At 44.3% G+C, this 27,836-nt stretch overlaps 2 protein-coding genes across 6 annotated transcripts; both read right to left on the bottom strand.

Annotated features, from left to right (window-relative positions):
* Positions 1-47: 47 nt before the first annotated feature.
* disp3 (dispatched RND transporter family member 3) lies at positions 48-14,443 on the bottom strand. 2 transcript variants are annotated; one of them, XM_026186726.1, is made up of 22 exons: positions 13,370-14,443; positions 13,042-13,143; positions 8,084-9,079; positions 7,784-8,003; positions 7,565-7,701; positions 7,334-7,468; positions 5,660-5,820; positions 5,331-5,470; positions 5,134-5,225; positions 4,861-5,025; positions 4,358-4,519; positions 4,124-4,270; positions 3,891-4,024; positions 3,627-3,796; positions 3,394-3,524; positions 2,930-3,114; positions 2,688-2,814; positions 2,391-2,536; positions 2,126-2,285; positions 1,901-2,014; positions 1,639-1,811; positions 48-1,554 (listed from the first exon to the last, which is right to left on the bottom strand). In XM_026186726.1, the coding sequence occupies exons 3-22, from the start codon at positions 9,069-9,071 to the stop codon at positions 1,198-1,200; spliced, it is 4,044 nt and encodes a 1,347-aa protein (XP_026042511.1). In that variant the 5' UTR covers positions 9,072-9,079; positions 13,042-13,143; positions 13,370-14,443; the 3' UTR covers positions 48-1,197. The 2 variants fall into 2 exon arrangements, with proteins under 2 accessions (XP_026042511.1, XP_026042510.1); XM_026186725.1 differs by having other exon boundaries at positions 13,042-13,131.
* A 59-nt stretch (positions 14,444-14,502) lies between these two features.
* LOC113033207 (dynamin-1-like protein) lies at positions 14,503-27,790 on the bottom strand. 4 transcript variants are annotated; one of them, XM_026186727.1, is made up of 18 exons: positions 27,534-27,790; positions 26,989-27,108; positions 25,487-25,628; positions 25,210-25,248; positions 24,967-25,013; positions 24,796-24,867; positions 24,615-24,701; positions 24,345-24,507; positions 23,908-24,028; positions 23,476-23,814; positions 21,481-21,601; positions 21,214-21,369; positions 21,014-21,103; positions 20,820-20,918; positions 20,525-20,641; positions 20,326-20,435; positions 17,839-17,998; positions 14,503-17,660 (listed from the first exon to the last, which is right to left on the bottom strand). In XM_026186727.1, exons 2-18 carry the CDS (start codon positions 27,088-27,090, stop codon positions 17,604-17,606), a joined length of 2,022 nt encoding a protein of 673 aa, XP_026042512.1. In that variant the 5' UTR covers positions 27,091-27,108; positions 27,534-27,790; the 3' UTR covers positions 14,503-17,603. The 4 variants fall into 4 exon arrangements, with proteins under 4 accessions (XP_026042512.1, XP_026042513.1, XP_026042514.1 ...); XM_026186728.1 differs by having other exon boundaries at positions 27,539-27,790; XM_026186729.1 differs by having other exon boundaries at positions 27,664-27,790.
* Positions 27,791-27,836: the final 46 nt, after the last annotated feature.

Genomic DNA, 27,836 nt, shown 5'->3' with positions numbered 1-27,836 from the left:
ACATAACCGTGCAGGAGGAAGGAAAACAAAAAGAAAAGACCCCGAGCTTTTCTGCACCTGTTTTATTTGACATCCACGAGTAACAACACGCACATAAACCAGAATTTACTGCTCCTGCTGCAGTCGGCCCCTCTCCCCCGACCGTTACGTTGTGCGGTTTGACAAATGGCCGTCACCTTCACCGTGGGGCAGAGTGGAGACGCTATTGAGTGGTGCTCTGAATTGTGGGAGAACCGAGCAGGTTACAGTGAGAGGCTGTGAGTGTGGCGGAGGGCTTGTGGAGGGTACACCTGAGGAGCTGATAAAAGGTCTCTTTTAACCCAATGACAAAAATAGACACCTTGAAGCATTTTGTAAGATCTGAGATAAAACGAAGTCACAAAAGAGGAAAGTGACTTGTGCTAAATATTGGCTTTGAGAGTTCTTCTAAACGTGTGTGTGTTGGCAGCATCCAAAGCTCAGTTCAGAATGAGTAAGAGCAGCATACGCAGACATTTACATCATCTTACATTACATTTAACATAAAAACAGAGTATAAATTTGGTTTATAGAACTTTTAATCCAGCCACAGTGGGACATCATAAGCTCTGATACAAATGTGGCTGAAAAATCACATTCAGTGCAAAATCGAGACAAAGAAAACAAAACGACGAATAAAAAAAAAAAAACCCAAAGAAACATTCTGATGCTTCACAACATGGCCACGTATCAAAGTGAACCATTAACACTGGTCTTCACGGACATCGCAGCGCTGCGCTGTGTCAGTGTTCACAAAAGCAGGTCACAGAACAGTCAGCAACTCTTCACAACTCAATAAGTAACACAGATGAAAATTGTGACTCAGTCAGTGTTTCCCAACAATTACTCCATCATCTAGGGCTGAAGATGAAGGGGGGGAAACAAACCAAAAACAGCTCGTGTGAATCAGAAATCAACCTACTATTATGAGTCACATATTCACTTACACTAGATTTTAAAAAGAGACACCCAGAGTGGGGATTTTTTCCCCCTCTATACTTAACAATCCACTGATCAATACAAGTGAGAACAAAGAAAAAAAACTGTGATAACTCTGACATCTTTGTGCTGTAAAGTATGTAACCGTGTACTGAGCCGTTGTTCCACAAACATGGAAGAAAGAAAATAGTTCTCACAGGTTGCATACAGAGGAACGCCTCTGTGTGACATCAGTAGTGTTTATGTGGTGAGTGACTGCCAGGCCATGGCACCCAGCTGTCCCCCGACCCACCACAGAGCTGCTCCCAAAGAGGCGGCTGGCATCACAGCCAGGCTGGCCTTGAGTACAGCGCCTGGGTGTCTGCTGAAGCGGGCCGGGGCCACGCAGGCCAACGTGGCCACAGTCACGGTCAGGGTGTACAAAATGGAGACGGCCGTGTTAATGGCCACAATCTGGCCGAACTTGGCGAAAGGCACAATGACACAAAAGAAGAGAGGGACTGTGGAGATCGCTGTGGTGACAGCGCTGGACACTATGGCAACACCCACATGGTTCACTGCCTCCAGAGTCCGCCTCTGCCTCTCGGCCTGAGGCTCCTGCGAATAAAACAGAGATTTAAAAAGTGCAGACTCTTAAAAAAAACACGCTGTGGTCAATTTGAAATTAGAATAGTCGCGTACCAAGTTATGAGAAGGCATAGAAGGTGTGGTCTCCCCAGCCAGAAGGTATCCCTCCACCAGGTGTAGACAGTAATCCACCGAGGATCCAACAAGTATTGACAGAGAAATTGCCTCCACTGCTCCCATCTCCCATCCCAGCCAATACATGAGCGCCACTACCAGACAGATCACCCCTATTCAAGACCAAAAACATGAGGGAAATGCACTCTTGGTTATTTGAAAACATCACTTTCAAATGTAAATATGTTAGTGCGGCTCTTACCGAGAATGGTCACGAGCACGGGCAGCAGCAGCAGAGGATGTGCGGTAAACACAGAAACAGCTGCCACGCAGATGGCCAGAGACAGCAGCAGACTCCAGAGGGCACTCTCCACACCTACAACAGGACCAGAGGGCAGCACTTTCGGCATTTTTATCTGTCTCCAGTTTTAGAAAAGGAAAAAACAAACACTGCATCTCTTTGACATCTGCTCCACCTCTCACTTGCCTATGATTTCCATGAAGATCTGCTTCCAGTGCTCACACGTCTGGAAGCCTCTTTGCAGAGAAGAGGTCTGCGGGAGAGTTGCGAGCTGCTCCTGGATGAAGTTCTCCCACTGCAGGAAATCGGAATACGTCTGAAATGAGGATTTTCCCTTGTATGTGGTCTTACAAGGGAGGAGGAGGAAGAGAGAGAGAGAGAGAGAGAATTAAGGCGTTGCGGCAACTCTGAAACCGACGGCGGTTTGTCGCATGGAGATGAAGAGACTTACAGATTCGAAGGCCATGGACAGCCAGCGGACCTTCCCTCCATGCATTCCCACCGCTCCATGGGACAGCTGCCCTGGGAGCAGGTTGGGTTCAGGGAGAGAGTGGCACTCGGGATGAAGAAGAGGCAGAATGGAAGATAGCTTGTTGCCTGTGAGGAACAGCAGACTTTTTAGCCTGCGTGCTGTCAAATCAGAAGGCCTAACCTTGCTGATTTGACTTTATACTACTTTTTTGTGCCACAAAAAAACCCCCACATTTGAAAAGTTACTTTCCCTTCCCATCAGATAAGCAAATGTTACCTGACGGCAAGCACTGTGCTCCTCCCGGCTTTACGAGCTGTGTGTTTGCACTAACAGCTTTGCAGATTTTGCAAAGATGCCCCATCTCCTGGAAAATATCAAAGTCTGGATCCAGTATAATGCTGCCCTTTGGAGAGAATCAAACAACAAATTTACAACGGTGAGAAAGTCCTTTTAAAATCCGGTGCAGCGTTCCTCCAGTCGACAGTTTAAGATGCATGTGGCGCAGGTGTGACCATCACCATATCTCCAATCACGTGGTTGTCCCTGCGCTCGGTTCGGTTCACTCCCAGGATCCCAAACACAAGGAAAACCATGGCTCCGGTGTCGACCAGAGGACGCACCGCCGGTTGGCCGCACACACCGCCGCTGCACGGATTGAAGCCAAACGTTTTGGATGGTTTCGTTTTGGCAGCAGATGAGGGATCTTTGAAAATAGAAGCAAAGAAAACCCTTTCAACCACATTTATTTATACGGGGCAAAAATATCTGCATAACTGGTGCACTGTGAAAAGAAAAGAAAAAAACTCTCCAGAGGATTCACTTTAAGAGGAGAAGTCACATCAGTGCGTTTTCTCTGTAGTTAAGACTCAGCTAAATGACAGGAAAAAGACATTTGTGCAGCGTGACTCATGCGGAGTGAGAACTGTTTTCCTGATGCTAACAAACAGTCTTTATGCTTATCACGAGATGCTTGCTCGCTCACCGCTGGGAAAAAACGTATAAAAGCTTCCCCGTGAAGGTCCATCAGGCCCAGAGCTAATGCCACAGCCTGGCGGGTTGACACACACGCGGCTGGGATGAGGTCTCAGGCGGCACTGAGCAAAGTACAACTTCCTAAAGGGAAAAAGCAGAGCTGAAAAATGACAGATTTCCCCACTAAAACAACCTGACAGCCTGTCTCAGTCTCTGTTTTACATTCTTCCTTTGTGCCTTCACCTGCTGTGCTGCTGTGGGGATGATGCTACATAAAAGGAAAAATCTGGCGTCCAGCCATGACGAGGATCACACGAGCCGGACGTGATCATCCAGCTGTCGTACGGGAGGTATACGTGGGAAACACACACTGTCATTCTGGCGGTGTAATTGCCATGGGGCTGATTAAAAGCCTATTCAAATAAAGCAAGATTAGTTGTAAGCTGCTTTAGTGGGACTCGAATTATTACCAATATAATCAGGTTGGCTTTTTTCCTGCTCTCACACCTGGAATGATGACACCTCACGCTCTGTGCTGCACAACTTCCACGGGGACGGGATGCTGGCGTTAAGGGAGAAGCGGTAAATGGTTGTAGAGGCTCCGTGGTCTAACTTTGATACGTACACTGTCACAAGAGGGCCTTGAAAAAGGTACAAAGGTCAGGATTTTAAAGACAGGAAACAGGGCTTAAATGAGAAAAGGGCTGGGTTTGGGTTTTTTTTATGTGCTGGGTTTTTACCTGTTTGGTTAGTGAGTGAGTCCTGTTTCACTCCACTCGGAGCAGCAGTGGGAGTTGTCCTGCTCGGCCTCTGCTGATGTGTAGGATACAAAAATGCAGACGAGGGAGCATGGGTGGGAAGTGGGTGGGGTTTTTCCATGAACACACCTGCAGGACACGACATGTTTTGTTTTTTTTTCTTTTGATATTCGTTCCAGATCTAAGAAGTTAACCGAGTTATGCTTCCACTCTTACCTGAGCACATGGGACAGGAGATGCCTTGGCCGCTGAGGTTGCTCCGCAGAGCCAGCAGACTCTGGAGGTTTGTATCTTGGCGGAAAAGAAGGGGAGCGTGAGTGGCCGGCCTCAGGAGACAACAGAAGGCAGCTGAGAAGACCAGAACCAGGAGAAAGACACCTGGGCCAGAAGGGAGATGAACAAACAACGACAGAAAAGAGGGTTTGATAGAACAGTTGTGGGACAGATCAGCAGTGAGGATCAATTACAGTCACTCCCAAAGAGTGTGGTTGAATCCTTCATGAGAATGCTTTGCACTCACTCTGACAGGCAGAATCCCCTCGGGGCAAACAGAGATTACAGAATTTCTACAATAATTCTTACTTAAGCCTGAGGTGACTCTCACATCTAAACCAAACATTAAGAGCTCTGCACACAATATCTTAGAAGCCCCAACCGCTGAGTTTTGGGATATAAATTGATGTTGTCTTTGCAAGTTCTGAGTTAAGATTAAATCTCACCTAGAACAGTTTTCCGTCGCTCCACAACCGGCTTAGCCACTAAGTGCTTCAAGGCCCACTGAAGATTGGTGCTCACCACACCCACGTGCCGCTGCCCCGGAGGGGACAGAGGTGTCTCAACCGACAGGGACAGGATGGCCGCATCGCCGTCTGTGTCGCAGAAGCCTGGCAGAGACGAAGGAAAAGATCCTCAGAGGTGCCCCGCGAGACACATTCTTACAACCAATCCCCCTGCCAGCCTTCATTCCGATGCTAGGCAGATAATAATCTCACCTGGCTCCATTTCCACTGACAGAAGAGCCACATCATCATCCTCGTCCGACAAAGGGCTGTGGTTCGCCGACAGGCCCGAAAACAGCTTCCAGCTTCGCGGGGTGGAGAGTTTAGGGGGAGAGAGAGAGAGACAGCTGAGGGGGATTAGATCTGGGTGGGTGTCACGCAGCACAAAAAGTAAGGAAGCAAAAGCTTACCAGCTCAACCAGGCATGTTCACGAGGCTCCACAAACTGTGTCCAGATACAAAGGGCAGCAGGCATCAAGACAGACACCCAAAGCCAGCAGCAGCTGACGATGAGAGCCATGAATAGGCCGAAGTCATGCACGGCTGGGATCTGAGTGTCAGGTGAACAAAGCGCAGTGTAAAGGACCTTGAAACATTCAATTTGTGCTTATCGTGGGAAAAATGGTTGTCTGCTGAGAGAGGCACTTCTATTCACCCACTGTAGGAGAGTCATTTATACACCCTGTACATGTCCTATTAAGCGCTGTTATTTTCTTTTCTTTCTCAGTTTCATAATTACCTGAGAGAAGGTGTTAGCGGCATAAGCGGCCGCAGTCGTGAAGGAGGTCAGAAATGTCGCTCGGCCAGCTGTTTTAATTGTGTAGATCATTCGCTGCTGCGGCTGATGCAAATGAGAAGCCTGTCTGAAAGTGCTGATGAACACAAACACATCATCCACCCCTGAGAGATGAAGGGTAGACAAAAGGAGGACTTCTTAGCACAACTCATGACAAAGAGTTGTAGTTTTCCTCATTTCAGAGCAATAGCTCCACGTAGCATTCACATACAGCTGAGAGTCAGAAAATAAAAAGGTCATTATGTTTGCATCTTGTGCGCGAAATCAGCTAAAGCCTGCAGCTTGTTAGTTTAGCGTGAAAAGCCTGGAAATGGGAGCTAGATGGGGACCTACGAGACGCAGAGAAATACAGTGAATTTTCACAGTGAAGTCAGTCATTAACACTTATACATTGTATAATTACTCTGCACACAACACAGCTTTACTACAGCATGTTATATGGAGGGGATTATGGTTTTATGGGGGATTGTGCCATTTGCTTAACTGGTGACAAGACTCCACTGAGTCACTAGAAGTAGTAATGAAATCCCCTGTAAAAGTACAAGGTGGCACTTTTACATTTTAATGAGATTTAGTGGTTCTGAGAGGCAGTTTTTTTTTTAACTTTAGACCCAGCCAGGCTTGTGGCTTCTTCTTCAATTCTGTATTTAGGTGTAGCTAAGCCAAGCTTGCCTTGAGCTTCACATACGATTACGTATAACATTATAACCACTGACAGGTGGTAACACTGATCATCTCTTCATCATGGCACCTGTTAGTGGACGAGTTATATTAGGGAGCAAGTGAACATTGGTCCTTTAAGTAGATGTGTAAGAAACATAAGGATTTGAGTGAGTTTCAAAGTGTGCTGGCTAGATGACTGGCCAGAGCATCTCCAAAACAGCAGCTATCGTGGGGTGCTCCCGGTCTGCAGTGCTCAGTATCTATCAAAAATGGTCCAAGAAACAGTGGTGAACCAGCAACAGGGTCATGGACAGCCATGGTTCAGTGATGAACATGAGAAGCGAACACTGGCCCGTGTGGTCTGATCCAACAGAGAAGCTACTGCAGCTCAAATTGCTCTAAAAGCTTAATGGTGGCTCTGATAGAAAGGTGTCAAAATACACGGTGCATTGCAGTTTGTTGCAAATGGGGCTGCGTAGCAACAGACCAGTCAGGGTGCCCATGCTGACTCTTGCAGACCATGTACATCCTTTCATGGAAACGGTATTCCCTAATGGCCGTGGCCTCTTTCAGCAGGATAATGCATCATGCCACAAAGCAAAAACAGATCAGGAATGGTTTGAGGAACAAAAACATGATTTTGTGGTGTTGACCTGGCTTCCAAGGCCCCCAGATTTCAATCCAATCAAGCATCTGTCCAATGTGCTGGTGAAACACGTCCGATCCATGGAGGCTATACAGCACAACTTACAGAGTTTGCTGCTAACATCATGGTCTAGAGGAATCCATGCCTCGCTGGGTCAGGGCTTTTTTGGCATCAAAAGGGGGACCAACACATTATTAGGTAGGTGGTCATAAGGCTGTTCAGTGTATTTTACAAACCCCAAAGTGGCATCAATCTTCATAAACACAAAGTGTTTTACAAAATGTCAAACTATTGCTTAAACGACTTACCGATACCGATAATAACAAACGCTGCAACTCCGTTGAGAATGCCCAGGTACCTCACGCCAAACACGACGTGGTATAAGAAAAGAGCCATCAGGCAGCTCAGTCCGATGCTAGCAAGTCCAAAGAAAGTCAAAAAGACTGCGCAGAGACAAGAAGAAGCTTGTAAATATTTCTGCGCCTTCAAACAGAAACATGTACACACATCGATGTAAGTGAAATACGGGGATACTGTACCAGAAAAGGAGGTAAGGACGTAGACAAGCACAGTAATACAGGCTCCGCTGACCACAGCCAGCATCATGTCATTGTGGAAGGTGTGTCTCACCTCGTCATCAAACAGCTCTGTTCCCCCATATAGCACCTTTACCTGACTGGAACAGGTCACACAGACAAAACAACTTTGAGTGTTTGCAATAGCATTCAGTACCTGTGAATACGAGAGTTTTTACTGACCTGGTAGACTGGTTGGCCAGGATGTCTGCATATTGGACCACAAAGTTTTTGAAGCGTGCTCTCTGCTCATCCGCTCGGTCCTGCAGGGAGTAGTAGGACGGCAGAGGAGCTCCGAAGTGGATTTCACTGCGTAACAGGGATGAGAACAGATGCTCCGGGGACAGACTCTCATCCACGTACCAGTAAAACTGCGGGTGGGTAATGGCCAGGCCCAGAGAACCTGCACATGAGGAGAATCAGCAAAGTTAAGTTGGGCTACCCCAAGGAGTCATTCAAGCTTGAACTGGAATTTCAACCTGCCTTTAATATCAGCCAAGTCTGGGCCCATGCCATCATAGTAGATCTTGCCTCCTCTCTCACTGGGGTAGAGGTATGACAGGAGGGAGCTGGGTGGGGAGCAGTAGGACGGCCCCAGTGGCAGATCCCTCAGTAACTCCAGAGGCTTCCAGCAGAACTGATGAAACTGTGGGTGCTGCATGAGCAGCCGCTCAACTTGGTGTATCGTCTGCAGGCGCTCTGGAGTGAAGATGTTGCGCTCGCCTTTGCCTTGAGCCACAAACACCAGCTCAATCCTCCACAGAGCCTGGCTCTGTAAGTAGTAATTGGGAACAAATCTGCGCTTCCTAATGAGGGAAAAAGTTGAATTTCCATCCCCTAATCTCGCCTCTTCTTCCCCTTTTCCTGGATTTATGCTTTCATGCGTCCCCGTTTCCCCCTGACCCAGATGAGGCGCTGTCCTTTCATCTCTGCTTGCTGCTGCTCCTCTCTTCTGATGATCGCTGGCTTGTAAAGGGTCCCCTTGAGGAGCGGAGGACCCCGTGTCCTCATTATCCATCTTATTGAACACTTCCTTCCTGCCCAGCTTCTCAAGCAGAAGCTCTCGCAGCGCCTCAGACTCCATGATATCTATGTCTCGTCTGCGTCTGTCCCACGACCCCAGCTGAGTCTTTACGGCGATGGCGAGGGCGTCAAAACGTTCAGCTGAGAAGTGGCTGTGAACCTCAAAGGCACTGTAGGAGAGGTCTATGTCCAGAGGAGGGCAGTAGAGCAGCATGTAGGCAAAGAGGGCACATGGCAGCAGGACAGCTGCCCCTAAAACCGCCCCACTGGCCCAGGGTTGCGTGTAAACCCACCCCACTGCCTTCCACAGTCCACAAACCCAAGCATCCCCCGAGGACCAGCTCTGCTCCGCGGCGTGTGCTGCTCCATCCTCTTCCTCCAGCTCCTCCTCCTCTTCTCCACCACCCCAGCTGGTGTGAAACAGCAACGGCTCATCATCCACATCCATTGCGGCACCTGTCAGGGACACATAAGACCACTTGATCATCACTCACTTAACGTTATGGCTGTTGTCCACTTGGTCAGGTGAACATGAGCACAGCTGCGACAGAATGGGGGACAAGGCAACTTTGAAAGTTGTGCTCAGAGAGCAAGGACACGAGCGAATTAAGTCTATCCTGAAGCAGCTGGCGAGAAAGGCCGTCCACTGGTTGCTCGCATGGAGAAAATTGAGCGAGGGGGACCTTTTCCCCCCTTCTTGTTCTTCCCCTCAAGGGCTCGTAATAGAAAATGGCTGGCCGAGTCCTGCTTTAAGATGCTGATCACAAGAGCTTGGGGTGAGACGGGCTAAAAAGCTGTGATTTAATTCTTTTCTCTGCCAGCCCATGCAAGCCATTATCACCCGGAGAGCGTATACTAGTGGGGTTCTACATATGACCAGTCGATGCAGTTGTTTCCACCCTGCACCAAATTAAATCATCTCACTTGTCTAATTAGTGACAAGAAGAGTGAGCGGGGTATAAAGAGTTTATCTCCAGCGATGGGCAGCCTTCGACTAATCGTGTCAATAGGTGTCACTTTCCCCCCCACCCCACCCCTACGCTTCTTTTCTCTCAGGCAAGACATTACAGACAGTTTGCATTCAAGTGGCAGTGAGTCTGCTAACTGCAGCAATTTATCTATTCTCTTTAGAACGATGCTTTAAGGTCAGCTAGGTAAGACATTGAATCATAATTATGTGTAAAAGATAGCTGTAGTCAGCTTTCTAGCTAGAGTGAAAAATCCATCATAAAAGAGAGTAATTTACAAATGACACGGATTAATCGATATTTGCAAAAAAAGATTCCTCCCGTTGGAGAGCAGGGAAGAAAGACTGTTGAAAGGCAAACCCTTAAGATGCCAAATGAACTGTAGGCGTGCTGATTTATGGGACAGTTTGTGCTCTTACATCTAAACGTAGTTGATTTCACGGTGGCAATAAAGGGAGTGCTCCACTCGGAACAGCCAGCCTCCTTGTGCGGCCACCGTGCAACAGTCAGACTCCGGCTCACAGACTGGGGGATGTATTTAACGGGCACATCATTAAAATCCTTTACCCTCCAGTTCCTCGCCCTTTGAGAGAAACACTTTTGATGTTCTCAAACATCCACCATGGTTTCACGCTGGATTTTACATTCAATAGATCTTAAAACCTGCGGAGTTGAAAGCAAGAGCTCCGCCCTGCATTTCACGTTCTTAGAAAAAAAGGCCAAATTTGGGACTTCTTTTAAAAATGGACAACACTTTGTTTTATTAAGCACCATGTCATCCAAGTGCACGAACAAGGGCACCGCTGCCCCTTTTAATGGGAGTGCAGATGGGGCGCGCGGTGTGAATGTGAGCTTCCCGCATTTTTAGAGGATAAACGCATTAATGGTGTTTGTTTGGTAGCTTTTTGTTTTTTAAGACAAAAGCTCAGGATGCATCACTAAACAAAAAGAAAACCATCTAATCATTCTTTTCAGTGACCTTTTTCTCTTAAACAACACAGACATATATTTTTAATATAACAAGGAAAAATAATTTGTTCCAAATTGCTGGTGTAATTTCAACTTATTATGACTCGTTATCTGCAGCCATCGTGGGCTATTATTCCATAATGAGTCCTATTATGTTGTTTTCCTCGAATGCTGACTTTTCCTCGTCAAATGCGTTTTCGGTCCAAGCGTCACTATTTTGCATTGAAAAACACGAAGAATTAAACTCGATATGATTCTGTACTTGGGGGGTAAATGAAATTGAATACAGCTACTAATTTTGGCAATTAGATTTTGGTAATCCTCTCTGCCCCCCTGCCCTCCCCTCTCAAGCATGTTTTGGTCGTGATGCTCTCAGCAGCAGATGAGAGGAGGCACACAGAGAAGTGCAGAAATATCATGCGAAGAGTGGGAAAGGGAGAGAAGAGAGAAGAGAAAAACGGGGAAGTGGGTGAAGAGACGGCGCAGCCCTCAGACATCAAACAAACCGTGGGCTCCTTGAAAATCTGTCAAAAAGAAATTTCTGCTGGTTAATAATTATGGGGGGGCAGCAGCACTACAGGTGCATCTTAGGGCCCGCTTCGTAAAAAAGCCTCACAAGCCGAGCAGATTTCAAACTAAGGATGTATGAATGAATTAGGAGAGTGAGGCAGGCTCAGTGCAAGCTCTGCCTGCTTTTTATGATCCCTCTACTGTCTACACGTGCCTCGCAGCAGCGTGCAGGTACAGTGAGGGAGAGATAACTACCCACGGCCTCGGGGACGCATCCTTTCGTCTCTTCGTGATGAGTCTGGCACTCCTTCGCATCCAGGAACATTGCGCCTCGTGTACAATAATTATGAGTGGAGTACATCTGCAAAGCACTGCGAGCGGTACGCAGCCTGGTATAACTAATGTGTTTACAAGCTGCCAGAACTGTTCAACGTCGCTTCTAAAAAAAAAAATCAATAGGAGAGAGCACCCGATTTAATCCACACCGGCGCAGGTGTGGATTAAAAAATAAGAATAAACTGGCATCGTGCTTTAAGTGTATGTTGGTGTAAAAGCAGTCTGCCATGGCTGAGTGTATATTAAAGCTGCGTCGCTCTTAAAGGAGAGGATGTGGTTTTCTGTAATGCAGTTACATTGTGACAAATGAGACAGGTGAATGCACCAGGAGGCCTGGAGTGAAGTTGCACGTGCTGGGTTTTCAGGTGTAAAATTGTGTTAATTGTCTGAAAATGAATTTTTGATGCCTTTGACATCCCGCTTGCGTTCAGGCTCACGTGGGAACTTTGTAGCTTTTACATTTTTTTTCCCAACAAGTGATGTTTGTGCTGTACCTGCCAGCTCGTTGGAAGCACAGCAGGTGTAGGTGATGGACAGAGCTGTCTCGTATGTCGTGTTCAGCGAGATGAGGGCATCCAGGATGATGAACTGGAAACCTAATGTACGCACGGCCTCTCCCGTGAAAACACAGATAAGCTCAGTGTCGGTGTTATTACCCTCCTTTACCTCTCTGGGTGATGTGAAGCCGGCGAGGTGTACGCTCCGAGCAATCCCCAGCTTGCTGTGAGCCTGAACCCTTCACATATCATCATTACTCTCAACATCTCTCTCAGCACTCTGTTTGCCCTCAATCTCTTGCCCTTTTCTTCCCATCAGTCTCGCTGCCTTTTTTTTTACCCCCACATCCCTATCCTGTCCACAAAGGTGAGAGATTTGTAACCTTCAATACTGATAGCACACACACACACGCACACACACACACACACACATGCACACGCACACACACACATCCCTCCACCTTCCTCAGTTTATCTCCTCTTCATCTCATCCAATATGGATATCGCATGCTGCCTGCTGACCCACACACATTGAGCTTGGTGTAGGCTCAGCCAGCATAGCACCTCATTTAAAGGGGCATTGATTTCACCACTAGTGCTTTATGAATGTATTCCTTATGCATGAGCATTCAGCAGTGTGTTTATGGCAGACGTGCCTCCAATTCTATACACGCTCTCAATCTGTGCTTCAAATCAAACTCTCAAGGTCCATCTGCACCCAGCAGAGATGTTCGTTTTCTTATTGTCTTTGAATTCCTGCTCAAACTGAAGGCAAAGCGCAAAGCTCTGTGCATACAGTGTGAGGCATCCAGGGGATCTAAAATTCAATTTCTCTCCCTCCCCTGAATGAAACTGAACACCAAAGCCTCATACTACACTGGAGGTAGTTTTTTCCCTCTATCTTGGCAGCATAAGAGGACATAGATAACAGTATGAAACCAATTTCGTACAACTTTCTAAAACAATTAGTGCACTTTATCTTTTATTTTCTAGATGAACAGCTTAAATGGTCTGCATTTCTTCAGCAATCAGCATCTCATATTCACATTTAATTTAAAGAAAAAAGAAAAGATCAGACAAAAACAATAAGCGATCCCATCAAAGCAAAAGAAATCTGCAACACAGGGGAGAGACTTACCTGAGGCTGATGAAACAAAAATTACAGGTGGGGCGATCAGGCCTGTTTGGTCCACTTGTAATGTGCTGAACTTGTGCTCTGTAATTTCATCTGCTCCACGCACTCATGTGGGGGGGAGAGAAATGATCAGTTAGTGTTTTAATGTCATAGTTAATAACTCATCAAGAGGCACACTGAGGGAGCCCTCAGCAGAGAAACCCACACAAAAACAAATCCACTATTCTCCCCTCACTCTGCAAGAATCCTCTAACCCCGGCAGTTCATAATGTGTTGTTTTCCTCTCCTTTTATGCTCCCCAGTCCTTTCTCTCCCTCCCCTCCTTTCTTACCCGGTTGTCGAGGCGACAGAGTCAGTGAGAGACATTTCTTCCCAGAAGCTCCTCTCTCTCTCTCCCATGGCTTTGTTCAGCCTGCTCTGCTGACTGGCTCAATAGTGTATGAGACACAAGGAGGGAAACGCAGCTCGAAAACCTCTCCGCACCGCCCGCGACAGGCTGGCGAGCCCGCGGGGATTTTTATACCACTGCAAAAATGTCACCGGAAAAAAATTCAAGCATCAGTCAGCTAGTTACGGGTGACCCAAACGATGCAGTTGTCACGGTACCGCAGCCAAGCCCCCTCCCATCACATCAGAGTTGGTATGGTCTAGTCTAGTCTCAGTTGGTGGGGAGGTGGGGTGTGCTATAAGAGGGCAATAAGAATAACTGGTTACAGTGGGAGACAAAGTGCAGGCAATTTAAAATAATCACCTGAGAAAAAGGGTTTATTAGTTATTGCTTCATTTTCATTCTTCAGCGCCGACCGAGTGAATGAAGCTGCTCAGCCTGCTGTCCTCTGTTGTAAATGGTTTGACTGCTGTGTTATACAGCATCTCTAATATTTGGTGGAGGCTGTAAATTCAGCACCGATCTCAACTGTCATGTTTGCCTTGCTGTGCCAGTACTGCACTCTCCCGGACTGTAGTGCCCTCGCTCGCTCTCATCCAACATTAATGACCAGCACTCTCCTCACACCGCTACGTTCAACTCATCCATCACCTCGCTCCTCAACCCCTGTTCGTGTTTAACTTGGATTGCCTTGACATCAAAAGGTGACAATCCATCATCTAAATGAGAGCAGATAACTGTAGTGAAATTTCACTCTTTCTGTGGCATCGTGGAGTCAAACAGAGAAGAGAGGTTTGAAAAATGGGAAAGAGTGCGCGAGTGCTGAAATCCTGGAGGACACTTCATAGCTGCGCACTGTTTTCATCATGCTGGTGTAACTGTAACAGAGACATCTGTAAGAAAGACTTTTTCAGTCGCTCGAGATCAATATAGTGAAGAAGAGTGAGTCCAATCACATCTACTGCTAGAGCTCTGTGGGGGACAAACAACCAAAAAACAAACAAACACATTTTACGAAAACTGTTGGAGCTGCATGTTGTCTATGACACCAGACACACACACTTCACTGCATGGGATCCTTTGATAGGGTTTAATGAGACCCTCCAAATGACATTTAGTCAACATTTATCACAAATATTGGCAGGCAAGAACTCATGAGGCAGTTGACACATGATCTTAATATACATTTAAATAATACAAAATATACATTCATTCATATCTTGACACATGCATACTGAACCATACATGCAACCGTATACAGGGCTTTCAGAAAAACACAGTGAAGACAGAATTACTGTTTAATAGTACCCTTAATGAGAAATTTCCCACCCAAAGTGTACACGTTTCCCTCTGGCCTCAAGTACAGTGTATCTGTTTGGATTATTTTGGAGTGAATTGCACAGTTTTGGAGAAATTTGATGCCATCTCTTGAACAGAAGTGGGCTAGATGGCTCTCACTTTGCGGTGCTGAAGGTACCTAAAAATCAAGCAAGTTCAACTCAGCCAAGCTTTCTTTGCATTAACTGGTTAAAAAGCAAACAAAAAGAAACCCTAAAAACAGCTGGTGATAACGGGTATCACAGCGTCAGTTAGTGACTGCATCATTTGACTCTTTTTCCTTAAAATACATAAACTCAGCACCTCATATTCCAGACAGTGACATTATCTGACGTGGTGCTAGTACATATATCCATCCATCCATCTTCTTCTACTTATCCAGTTCAGGTTTGCAGGGGCACTGGAGCCAATCTCAGCTGTGATATAATGAGAGGGAGAGTACACCCTAGCTAGTCTGTCACATGCCTAACACAGACAGACAGATACAGCAGTAAAATATAATGGTAACGATGTTGCAAATAAGAGGAGAAAGTAATGACGATATATATATATCATATGAACTCATTATCATCAAAATCACACTGAGTGGTAAACACACTCGCCTATAGATCCTCGGTTCAATTCTGGGAACCCAGCCTGCGAGGGTCACAAGCCTGGATAAAATGTGAGGGTCATGTCAGGAAAGGCATCCGGTGCCAAATCAAACACACAGTTTCATCCACTCTGACGACCTCTCGGGAAATAAGGGAGCAGCCTGAAGTACCTTCCAATATACTTATTTTATCATTTGGTGGGTCTCGGTGCTGCTGTTTATTTCTAATGTGACAGCTGTATGTTAGAGCTCATAAACTTTAAACCTGATATGCTTAAACATCACAGGTGTGTACATAAAAGAGCTGTGGATATCACTTGTCGCCAGCTTAAAGTGAAATTATTAATTATATAGTCTACAAATGTAACCAATTCATTTTCTAATTTGTACTCTATTAGCTGTATTTCCAGCAGTGTAAAGAGACTTAGCAGCAGATTAGGACCACAGACGTTCTGCATCACCAACCGAATGTATGCAAATTCCTGTCACAATGCCACATACACTTTGTGCTGCTGCAGCTTTATAGCTGGGCTTCAGTGCGTTAGTAAAGTATGGCTTCAAAAAGTTGCATATACAAAACATATTCCTTCAGCAAGGAACAACTTTTTTCACTGAAAGCAAACTGAAAATAAAATAGTGTAAACACTGTGCTTCCACCTGATCCTAAAAGGAAACTGATCAGATCATGCTCCTGACCGGGTCATGTGTTCAGCATCAGTTACCGTAGCAATTTAGCCAGGTAAAGAAGAGAGGCACCTTCGGGGACCCTGAAAACTCTGACTCGAGTTACCTCTGGTTGCCCTGTGTCATGTAGGAGCCGTCTTCTTTCATACCAAAACAATCCAGTAGATAAACAGTACTGCAGGCCGAGGAGGAGAACATGTATATTTGATCAGGGGCGAACTTTCTGTTTAAAGCAGGTCTTCCTGAAAAAGTCTAATTCTTAGGATAACATTAGTTTTGGCTATTATCTGAGCCTGAGAATGGGGGAGGAAAGCCGGGAAGAGATGCATTATTTTACATATTAATGAATATTACATAATGAAACAGTGACTGGCACAGGGGCAAATGAGTCAGGTTAAATTAAGACTGAGGTTTCTGGTTGGGAATGTAACAAAAAAACAACTGCAGGCAGGATTCATCTACATTTCTAATTGTCTCGCTTTCCTGGAGGCAGTTTATCTGAGCGGCAGGAAAGGGTCAGTAATACGAACAAGCTTATATCTCTGTAGCATTAACAGTGGAAACAAGTGGATAATTGGTTTTGTGGGGAAGGAAACGAAGCTACAGGAAATTTCAGTGCTATCATGTGGATCTGAAATATAATAAGCGTACTCTTTTAATGGTTAATAAAATAAAAATAAAAACACACTTCAAGTGTAAGAATTGACTAACACTATGGTGCATACACACTTTATACTTAAGCTGTCCAGCTCAATGTGGCAGTCTTCTAAAATCGTACACAAACAGAGGGAAGGATATGTTGGGCATGTTTGGTTTGCTCACCTAAAACTGGAATGTTTACAGCAGGCAGTAAAAATAGGCTCATATGCAAACGAGACTGGAAAATAAACCTGATATTGATTAGCATCGGAGCTGGAAAAACAATCCGCAGTCATCCTGTGATTTCTTTAAATGACTGCAGCCTGTCTTTAGTGTTGCATTGCAGTCTGCATTGATTTGATTTTCACTTTATTTCTATATCTGCTGAGCACTCCAACAAAGGAGATTAAAGTCAGGAAATCTAATCTAACATAGTTTTAGCACCTGCTAAAGTGGGCTCAGAGGAAGCCCGTGCCTGGAAAGCATGGAGCTGTGCAGTGTGAACACATTTCAAATTTATAAAAAAAAAATAAACACAGAGAAAATAAATACTCCATACACAACATACATTACAAAAAAAGAAAACAAACTTATGACCCATCAAAGGTTTTCACACAAAGTATTGCAGGAAATTTTTGTTCGCGGCTATGCTTGTCACATTCTACCTGTTAAATAACACTTTCAGCCTGAGTGTGATTGATCTCTCTCTCTCTCAGCATTCACAGTGAAAAGCAACAGCTCCGGTATGCTGTTCAGTGCAACCGCCAGAGAGGAAAAAAAGTAGATCTGAATGTGCTATGGTCACTGGTCCGTGAGAAAACAGTGGTACTGCCACACATTAACACAGACTGCCGAAAACTCACATACACTCTCAAACTCTCAGAGCTCTCCTTTGACACAAAAGAAGTTGTTGCATTCCTCTGGCTACCAAAGATGAGTCTCCCGGATCTCAGAGATGATGTTATTGGCTTTTTTAAGCGCCTGAGAAAGAAAGAAAGAAAAAAAGAAAGAAAGACAGAAAGAAAGAAAGAAAGAAAGGCTGGTTAAATTGCTGGCATTAAGACCGCAGAGAAAAGAAAAAAAAGAAAAAGAAAAACAACTAGCTGTTCCACGATGTTCAGAACCCATTCAGAGAACAAATTGCATCATCCAATTTTACCTCAAGCATTTGAGCAACCTCAGTCCGCTGCTGTGCTGTGTCCTGTGACTCAATGAGCAGCTCCTGGAGCAGTGGCTGTTTGTAAAGCTGACCCACCAGCTCACTCTGCAGATGTTCTTTCACGTAGTTCACCAGGAAATGCATCACTGTCTTGGGCACACTGTAGACACACAGATCGATGATATTTACACTAGGGCTACTATTCTGAATTTGCATGCTTCCACCAACCAAGAAAGCTGTAGTCTGACTAGAAACTAGGGCGAGGGACTCCAGAGTTAGAGCTGAGTCCCTGTTCAGATCATTACTGCTGATTTATTTTGTGCTTAATCTCATATTTAAAAAAAGAAACAACTTCACTAAACTAATATTAAGAAACACTGATTTGTATGTATGTAGCAGCTGTATGAGAACAGACATCACTGCAGGAATCAACATCTGCACACTTATTCTCTAACAGAGCACCACAGTTAAGACAGACACATACAAAATAAACAAAAAAAAAAAACACCCAGAACAAAAACTCTTATTGCTAATGCTGATATATTTAATCCCCTTACAGTAATTGAAGTAAAAGTAGGGAAAACAGTGCATGAGTTAATATCCACAGAGACTAAATCTAATATCCTCACTAAATGTGTCACCCTCTAGTTTACATGTAAATATAACCCCTGCATCTTTTTTAGAGGAAAAATAAAAGCTCTCATTATATAAGAAGCCTTTGTTCATGTAGTTAGACTGCTCTTTCAATGCAGCTCTTTTATCTAAGTAACAACTGATAAGATAAAAGGTTAACAGCTGCTAACCCTGAGCCACACTGACAGCACCATCAGGCACATCTAATTGTGAAGTTAATACACGCACGCAGTGGCACGCTTGCTCTCGGTGCCCTGCGGCCAGGCAGAAAAGATGCAAATGAGGGAAAAATCTGATGGATTTCATTAAAAAACAACATTTTCATCTGACCAATACATATCAGCACTGATCTAACATTAAAAGTGTTGGGAGAAGAAGAGCATCACGATACGTCTCACCTGAACAAACACAGCTACAAATGTTACACCTGAGCTGACATTTAGACTTGTACGCCTGTCGTTCAGGAAGCCTGAACACACTTTTCTGAACTTTTGACTGAGTGGCTAAGCTGCCTGTTGGAGCCAAGCCCACCCCTGTCCATAGATAAAACCAGTCCATGCAGGCAAATGCAAGTAAATGGACTTAAACTGCATCATTACTTTAATATAACCGGAGCAGACAACATTTTATATACGAGCGAACACTTCACCCAGACTTTCAGTCAGGGAACATTTCCCCTAAGGAATAAATCAGAAACTGCTCTCTGAACACAGATCGTACAAGCACTCGCATTAAGCATCATCAGGCAAAAATCCATCAGCATGAGCTCCTTCTGCACCAAAATACAGCTCCGCGGGAACCACAGTGGTCACAGTAGTACTCTCAGACCTTGAGGGAGGATTTAGCAATGTCATGTTTGATGGTATGAAATGGACAGTGACATGGCTGCGTGTTAACTATTTAAAGTTCAGGCTCAGTGTTTTAATGGGTCAGATAGACAGACAGCCTTCAGATTTTTGTGTTACTGATGTAAAAGTCTCTAATGATATTTGGTTAACCACTGATCAGTATCATCAATTCAGAAATGGCCAAGATATATGATCTACTCTTTTATCTAAGAGTTAAGGCCACACGGAGCGCTTTCGGAAAACACAAAGAATTTCCCAAAGTTTTTGGATCCAAACTTGTCGTCTAACACAGCGGTCCCCAACAATTTTTGCGCCACAGACCAGTTTAATTTCAGACAATATCTTCACGGACCAGCCTTTAAGGTGTTGCAGATAAATACAACAAAATAAAATGACCAAGACAAAAACTGTGGTATTTTGCAAATATAATAATAAACACGAATCCACTGTGTAGCTGTGTAAATTTATTAGCAGCGTCCTTCTGAAATGCGCCAACAACACTGAGAGTAACATAAGACCCAGGGAAACCGAGTTAACGATAAAAACCATAAATTTTACACCCGAGCCTCAACTCTCGCGGCCCGGTACCAAACGACTCACGGACCTACAGCGCACTTGCTGGAAAATGCAGTGGTCTGATTGGTAAGCGAAGTTATGCTGCCGGCCCAAAAAATATTTTTAACGCTCAAAACATTTGAACAAATACATGTCCAGTGTATAAAAGCCTTTAAGCTCCTGAATAATAACCAGAGAAGTGGTTTTACAGAATGCTGTCACAGCAAAGCTGAACTTTGATCTCAATTAATCATTTTGTCCTATAAGAGACAACATAATTACCACATGAATTATTGCGAGTTCAGTAAGGTCATGTCACTTTTGACCAACTTTATTCTAACTGAATGTTTGTGCCAAATTTGAACTAATCAATAGCAACAACTGAGCTTTGAACGTGATGTAAAGGGGAAGTAGGGTCCCCTGAGGTGCTCTGGATTTGTGCCAGTCAAACCTGTCTTGGATGCTCTTGCGGACAATGAGGAAGTAGCTCTTGATGAGACGCTGGATGACCTCACAGTCCCTCTGCTCCCTCGAGCTCAGCTTTCGGGACACTGGCACAGCCTGACAGAGAGAAGGGCCAAGCAAAATATTAATACTGACCATCTGCAATGACTTCAGTGCTTTGTCATACTGCTAATCCCGCTACTCACTGTGTCAAGGAGGTTAATGGCCTGGCCTTTGCTGGGGCTCCCAAAGCCTGCAGCTGCAGCCTTTTCTTCCGTGACCTTCTCGTTCTTCCAGCGCTTCCCTCCGTCAAGAGCCTCTGCCTGAAAACAAGCAACTCAGAGGGTAAAAGACGGGTTTTTTTAGGCTGGGATTCCACTAAAAACTCTGAAAGTGGTTTTAATATTTAATTATGAATTACACTTCAGCTTTTAAAGAGCACAGTGTCTGCTGTTTAGCCAAGCAGAAAAAAAGTCCCTGCAGTGAGAAACAAACTACTACCTGCTGACTGTTGACAGATGCGGAGACCTGCGCCGCATCCGTGAAGTCTGGATGCTTTGTGTTGATGTAGGCAAGCTCTATTGCTACTAAATGATGGACCTGAAAGTAAAAAAAAAAGCAAAAAAAAAAGCATCCAGTGGGATGACTAATATAATTAATATAAAAATGATGATCTTGCTTAAGCTGTGGATTACCATTTCATTAGTAATCGGCAAGCGTTTCCGCAATAATCCGGTCACTACTTCCACAATGGAATCGTGCAGCTTGGGAAATCGAAGAAGCTCCTTAAAAATGCAAAGACACGCTGTTGTTTAACACGGTTCTGTAATAATTACTGCGGCACTATTTTCTTTATTCAACCATGTGTAAAGTGCAATATGATCTGTGGTCCCACCTGTGTACTGAAGGAGGAACAGTGCTGGATGATCCGCTGCAGCTCTTCATGAACCAGCTCCACGCAGCGCAGACTGGGCTCCTCTAGACGCTTAATTTGCCGCTTCACCAGCAGCTCAAAGGACACCTCGGGCACAAAAAGTGCTGGCCGTGGGCCCTGCAGGGCAAATATCATACATACATACAAACACAAATACACACCAGCTCCAGACTTGACTAGAATTAGGATTTAGTAGAGCTACACAAACAGAAGCGAGAAGAAGCTTACAGTAGCATTACGGATAGCAGTGAGGATATCGAGATCAGTCAGGCCCGCCAGGGGGTCGATAGACTGCAAGGTCCGGCCAAAGGTCTCGTGGAATATGTAACAGATCCGAGCACCTCCACAGCTGCAGAAAGAAGAGAAAGGTGAAAGTTGTGATATCAGTGCTGTGTCTCAGTCCTGCGTGTCAGCAATGCTAGCTGTGCCAAGCTTAAATGCAGTCAACCAAAAAGGGTCAATATTTGCTCCCCATGTATTTTAATGAATTAATCATCAAATGGTAAAAGCTGCAGAGTGGAATGTGCCAACGGAAGATGCTGATACCACTTTAGTTTACACCTACATTAGCACGAGGACATTACTCTCATGACGCTCGTCAAATGTCTCGATGCAGTCTCAATCATCCAGGTTTGCAAATCCCAAAAAGTGGATTCTGTTCATCTGGGTAGTGCACCTACCCTTGTCGACCCTTCTGTCGACAAGGGTAGGTGCACGGTTTCACTTAACCAGAAGGACTGTCGTGAAAAATTTTGTCACTGCTCACTGACAAAAATACTTATGAACCCCTACAACAAGACCCAGGTAGTGGTTACAGGAAGAGGGTGATAGATTGTCTGAAGCACTTAGATTAAGACAATGCTGCTGACCAGACCTCATACCACAGGCTACACCCAGGGGAAACTACACCAAGTCTGTATGGTTTACCTAAGATACAAAAACAGGGTGTACCTTTAAGACCAATTGTCTGCTCAGTCACGTATAACATCTCAAAGTTTCTGGCTTTGATCCTCAACCCGTTGATAGGCAGCTCTAAACGCTATATCCAGAACACTTTGAATTTTGTTGAGAAGCTTAGAGATGTCATAATGGAGGCAGATGAAACAATGGTCTCATATGATGTTACGTTTCTCTTCACTTGTGTTCCAGTCACTGAAGCAGTGAAGGTAGTTCATAAGAGATTACAGGATGACCCCAACCTCAGCAGCAGGACCACTCTCAGCACCGACCAAGTGTGTTTGTTTGTGGAACTGTGTCTTCATTCCACCTATTTCAAATACAAGTGTCAGTACTACAAGCAGAAACATGGGTGTGCCATAGGTTCCCCAGTTTCACCCACTGTGGGCAACTTGTACATGGAAGAAGTGGAAAACGGGGCTCTGTTATCCTACCCTGGAACACCCCCAAGTCGTTGGTACAGGTATGTGGATGACACCTGGTTGAAAATCAAATCTCAGGACGTACCACAATTCACTGATCACAATAACTCGGTGGAGAAACACATCAAGATCACCATGGAGGTTATGAAGAAAGACCGCCTTCTTAGACTTTGAGATTTCCATTATTAAGGGGGAACATTTAAAAGTTGATGGGTAACGTAAAGTATTTAAGGTTTGACCCTCATCACCCACTGGAGCACAAACTGTGTGTCATAAGGACGCTACGACAAAGAGCGAACAGCATCGCCACAGATACAGTGGCCAGGGAAGCAGAAGAACATCATATCAAGAAGGCTGAGGAGGGGGCGTAATGGTATATTTTTCACGTTTCACCAGCTTACAGTGCTGTGATTGAAGCCATTCCCCACCTCTCTGTGAATAGTACTCAAGGCCATTGATCAGCTGTCATTGACCAATGGTCTTTGATCAGTGGCTGTTGATCAATGTTCATAACAATTTCATATTAATGATCAAGAAACTGACCTCATAGACCATTGTTCGTTAGTGGGCTAGCTTCAGTCATTATGCAAATGTCCTGTTTAAAAGGTTGGGGAAACCTGCAGCAATCAGCTGAGACTGAAGAAGTCACTTCAGTGAGCGACGAAACGTTTCTCTCACTGAAAACGTCCAGATGAACAGAATCAACCTTTTGGGACGCTCATCAAAGTAAGTTAAAATGCAGATTTGTGCAACAACTGCTGTGTTGAGCAGAAGAGTTAAGGCATTTCACTAAATCAGAAAACAAAAGCTCCACCAGGTGCCACTAGAGTGTGGTCAGACTCACAGCTCTGAGGTTTGTATGTGCCTGGCTGTTCCCTCTATGGTGTTGCAATAATCGCTGGCAAACTTGGTGACTATCTGTAGCAGGGTGGCACTGTGATCCTCTACGGGCTGTCCGTAGCTGTTGAGTCTTGCCTGGTACTGGGCACTCAGCACAGTCACTCGGGTTTTGAGGTCTGGCAAGCAGTCCCGGATGTGGTGCATGAGCAGCCTGCTGAGAGTTTTGGCCAGATAGCGAGAGCCAGCACGAGACACTAGCGAGGGATAGTGGCGCTGCAAGAAAGCCTGCTCATCCTTCATTGAGTCCTCCAGGCTTTTCTGAGTATTTATGTCATGCTGGCTCCTACAACAAGAAGAAAACAGCGAGTTCAGTAAGATAATCAGAATATTAATACTTTTAATTATAGATCAACAAGCAAGTTTGTTTCTTCCAAACCTGTTAACCACCCCGATAATCCCAAGCCTGACTGGAATGACTCGACCCAGAAGGACCTCCAGCGCATCGGTTCCTGCATCCATCAGGTCCAGCTTACTGACCACCAGCAGTGTTCGACGGCCTGACAGACACCAACACAACATTCACAGATCATTCAGGGTGAACGGTTCCCCCATTTAATCATTCTCTTTATCACCACAGCCAAAGGGAGCACATGAACATTCATTTTCCTGTCAGCAAGGTTTTTAAACTGTAAAGACAGGCTATATCAGTAGCATGAAATTACTTCTTTCGACGCATTTGATAATTTAAAAATGAAAGCATGTTATGTAACAATTTAAAAATGAAGCACGTCATGCAGTAAACACAGAGAGAGAGAGAGAAAATTAAGATAAATTCTGAGGAAAAAAAAAAACCCTGTATAAATAATGTCTTACCATCTGTATCAACCTCACGAGCCAATTTTAGTGCATCAGATGTGGCCAAGTCAGAGTTGGCAGGGGACACTGCGAGGATAAGGCAGTTTGGATTGGAGATAAAGGACAAGATCATCTCTTGCACTTGAGCCTCGATGTCCTTTGGCTGGTCCCCAACAGGAACCTAAGACAACCACAGCACACATTCGATCATTATTAATGATTATCTAACGTCACTGTGTTTGCATAAATCATATCCAGTCAGCATCCCCGTCAAGAGGCTGAATCTACCTTAGTAATTCCAGGTAAATCAACCAGAGTGAGATTAAGAACTTTTGGAGAGAAAATCTTCAGATATATGGGCTCAGGACTGATCCCCTGGATATGAAAAACAGAGAAAGAAAATAATGAATCCAGTGGAAACAGCTGAACCTGCAGCATTACTGAGCGCACATCAAAGTGTTCTTCTCACTTTATTGTCGCCTGAACCTCGTTCAGTCTCTGCTTCAATTTCCCGACGAATTTCCTGAAAACCTGTGAAGATCTATTAAAAGAGTGAGAAAATTACACATCACATAATCCTAGCACACAATACAGAACCAAAGCAGTGTACATATTATTTGAATGCCTAAGATAAACAAACCTGATTCTTGCAGTGCAGAAATGTACCCCATTCTTCAGCTTTGACACCTGAACAAATAGGAGTAAGTGTGAATTTTAACACAGATAAAACTAAGACTTTGAAGAGACATTATGCTAATTTGAATATAAGACAAAGCCACTTGTGTTCATACTAGACGCAGAAAGATCAGGCTGAAGAAAATGTCAGAAAAGAAATGAAGAAGTTAAACAAAGACAAGTGCATGCAGATCAAGTGTAGAGAGACCTGGGTAGCTGTTTTGGGCATTTTGCTTAATCCCATTTCCTGAAAAGCCAGTGAAGGAGAAGAGGAAGAAAGAGAGTGTTAGCAAAGCAAGACCATAAAAGGAATAGCAGTTAAAAACAGTGAGAAAAGGTGCACGTTAACTACTGCATGCAGTATACACTTTAATAACAACCTTCTGTTACTCTATTCTCCTCATTCTTCTGCATACCCTAACTTCCTAAACTTGACTTTGTTTTTTTTAAAGGAATATAACAGTGACAGATTTGTGTTTGTTTACCGTTCTCGATCTTCAGCCTCTCCTGCAATGGGGGGACATTAACAAGCTGCAACACCAGGGGTCGTCTTGTGACTATTCCTGATCCTCGAGGCAAGAAATCCCGTCCAACCAGGCTCTCCAACACAGAGCTCTTTCCACTGCTCTGTTATGACACATGATAAGACCAGTTTAACCCTGATACAGTCATCTGCAAAGTTTTCATGCAGTGTGGATACGCCATTGTGAATATAATAAAAAAAATAACATGAACCCAGTTTACAGCTTCAGCTACAGCATACATGACAGATGATGGAATGTTATAGATAAAAATTTGAGAAAACTGCATCACCATTGAGCTTTTTACTTCAAGCTCTCTTGGGCAAACTTTTTTGTCAATTCTTTAAGCAGCCTTCAGAATTAGTTCTCCAGGCTCCATGAAGGACATTCAAACCTCTTCTTCGGATGTTGTCTGCCTTTTGTTTTGTCAAGATGATACCACACTGCTTCAATTATGTTGAGGGTTGGCCTCTCCATACCTGATAGTGTTCCATTGTGTGTGTGTTGTATATCCAGGTAAACTTTTATTGCATTGGCAGTGTATCTGGGATCATTATCATCCTGAAAAATGAAGCCACCGCAAATCAGATGCTTTTCAGATGGCACTACATAGAGGATCAAAATCTGACTGCATTTTTCTGTGTTCATAATTTAATCAATTTTGATAAGACCACTGGCTGAAAATGCAGTTCTAAACCATGATAGAACTTCCACGGTTTTACAGTAGACACTCACTGTAGTGCCTCCCTCCTGACATCTCTGTAGATGATTTGAACCAAACATTTCAAATACGGATTCATCACACGATAAAACCTGCTGCCATTGATTTTCAGTCCAGTTTGTAATCTGGGATACCTCAGTGTTTTCTCCTGGTTTCCTTTCCTTAGGAATGGTTACCTGACAGCCACTCTTCCACTGACAACCCTGATGAGACTTTAGTGAATAGTCAACTGAAGGACCAGATGCATCTCTCAGGTTCTGTGTCAGGTCTTTGATGGATTTTTTCCCCTATTTCTTAAGGACATGACTTTCAGATGCAGTTCATCTGCTGTAGATATTTTTTTTATGTATACAAAGTTTTCAGCTCTTTTGGGATCTTTTTCACAGATAAAGAAATGGGAATAAAATATTTTCACTAACAAGATGCCCAAAGATACACCTCAAAGCATGTTCTGTAAGTTAGTTGTCTGCTATATTGCTCAGGCTTTGAGTTAGGGAATAAACAAATTAACTTAATGAACAAAACATTTCTGTAAAAATGCTCAGGTACAAGGACTTGACTGAAAAGGAGTGAAAAAAGTAGGCAGTCTCCAAAGAAGAACTTTGATAGACCTTCAGAAAACCTGAAGAACTATTGTTCAAGACTACTTTAATTAGAAGACAGCCTGGCTGCTTGGAAACAAAATATAACGAAATCATGGGTAGCTCAGACTTTTGCACAGTACTTTAGATGCGTCCTAGCCTACCTGAGATCCAACCACGACTATCTGAGGTAACTGTATGATCTCCGCCCCCAGTGTTAGAAAGACCTCCTGCAACCGGTTGATGGTGGGAATGAGAGTTTCCATCCTTCCAACAGACGGTTGCTACATTGGGGTTTTTTTTTTTTTAATGAATAAATTAAAAACACAAACACACACACACACACAGAGCAAAGATAAAACAAACTTCAAAATTGTTAAAAAAAAAACAAAAGCAGTATAGCTTCGTCAGAGGGAGAAGTGGTCCTGATGAGAGGGGTGTAACACCACGCTCAATCCTCCCAGGTTAAGCACCAGTTTGAAGTGGCATTTTAAGATAAACACTGGTTACGAGTTGTCAACTACTGGGATGAAACCAGGTCTGACTAACAGTGCAACAAATGGTGGTGACAGCACAAACCGAGACACTCGATGTTATGTGCCAACTATAGCTTGCTAAATCTATTGGGTAAAGGGAGGAAGTGAAATGGATAAGCTAGCTAACTGCTTACACTCGCTTAGCTGCTAAAGAAACGGTACCCGATGCTGACCTCACCAATGTTCAAGATATATTCCTTCCTATCCAAGTTTCCTGTTCTTCATAGTTTGTATTAAAACAACGCGTTAACCCTTCATTCTACCCGAAATGTCATCCAAAATTAGCAGCATAAAGATACAGACCGTCAGTTGATCACATAGGCGGAACCGTATTACTCAGTCAATCCAATTGGTCAAAAATTTGAGTCACGAGGTTTCCTAGCATCTGATTGGCTGATATGTAAAGTCCCGCCTTGTGAAACCTCAAATCAAACCACACTGCTTATACATTTATATATTCTGACACTTAAAAAGCA

Source organism: Astatotilapia calliptera, chromosome 12 (assembly GCF_900246225.1).
Source record: "Astatotilapia calliptera chromosome 12, fAstCal1.2, whole genome shotgun sequence".
Lineage (NCBI taxonomy): Eukaryota > Metazoa > Chordata > Actinopteri > Cichliformes > Cichlidae > Astatotilapia > Astatotilapia calliptera.
Note: the sequence above shows the minus strand (reverse complement) of the source record. Positions and strands in the feature narration are given on the sequence as shown.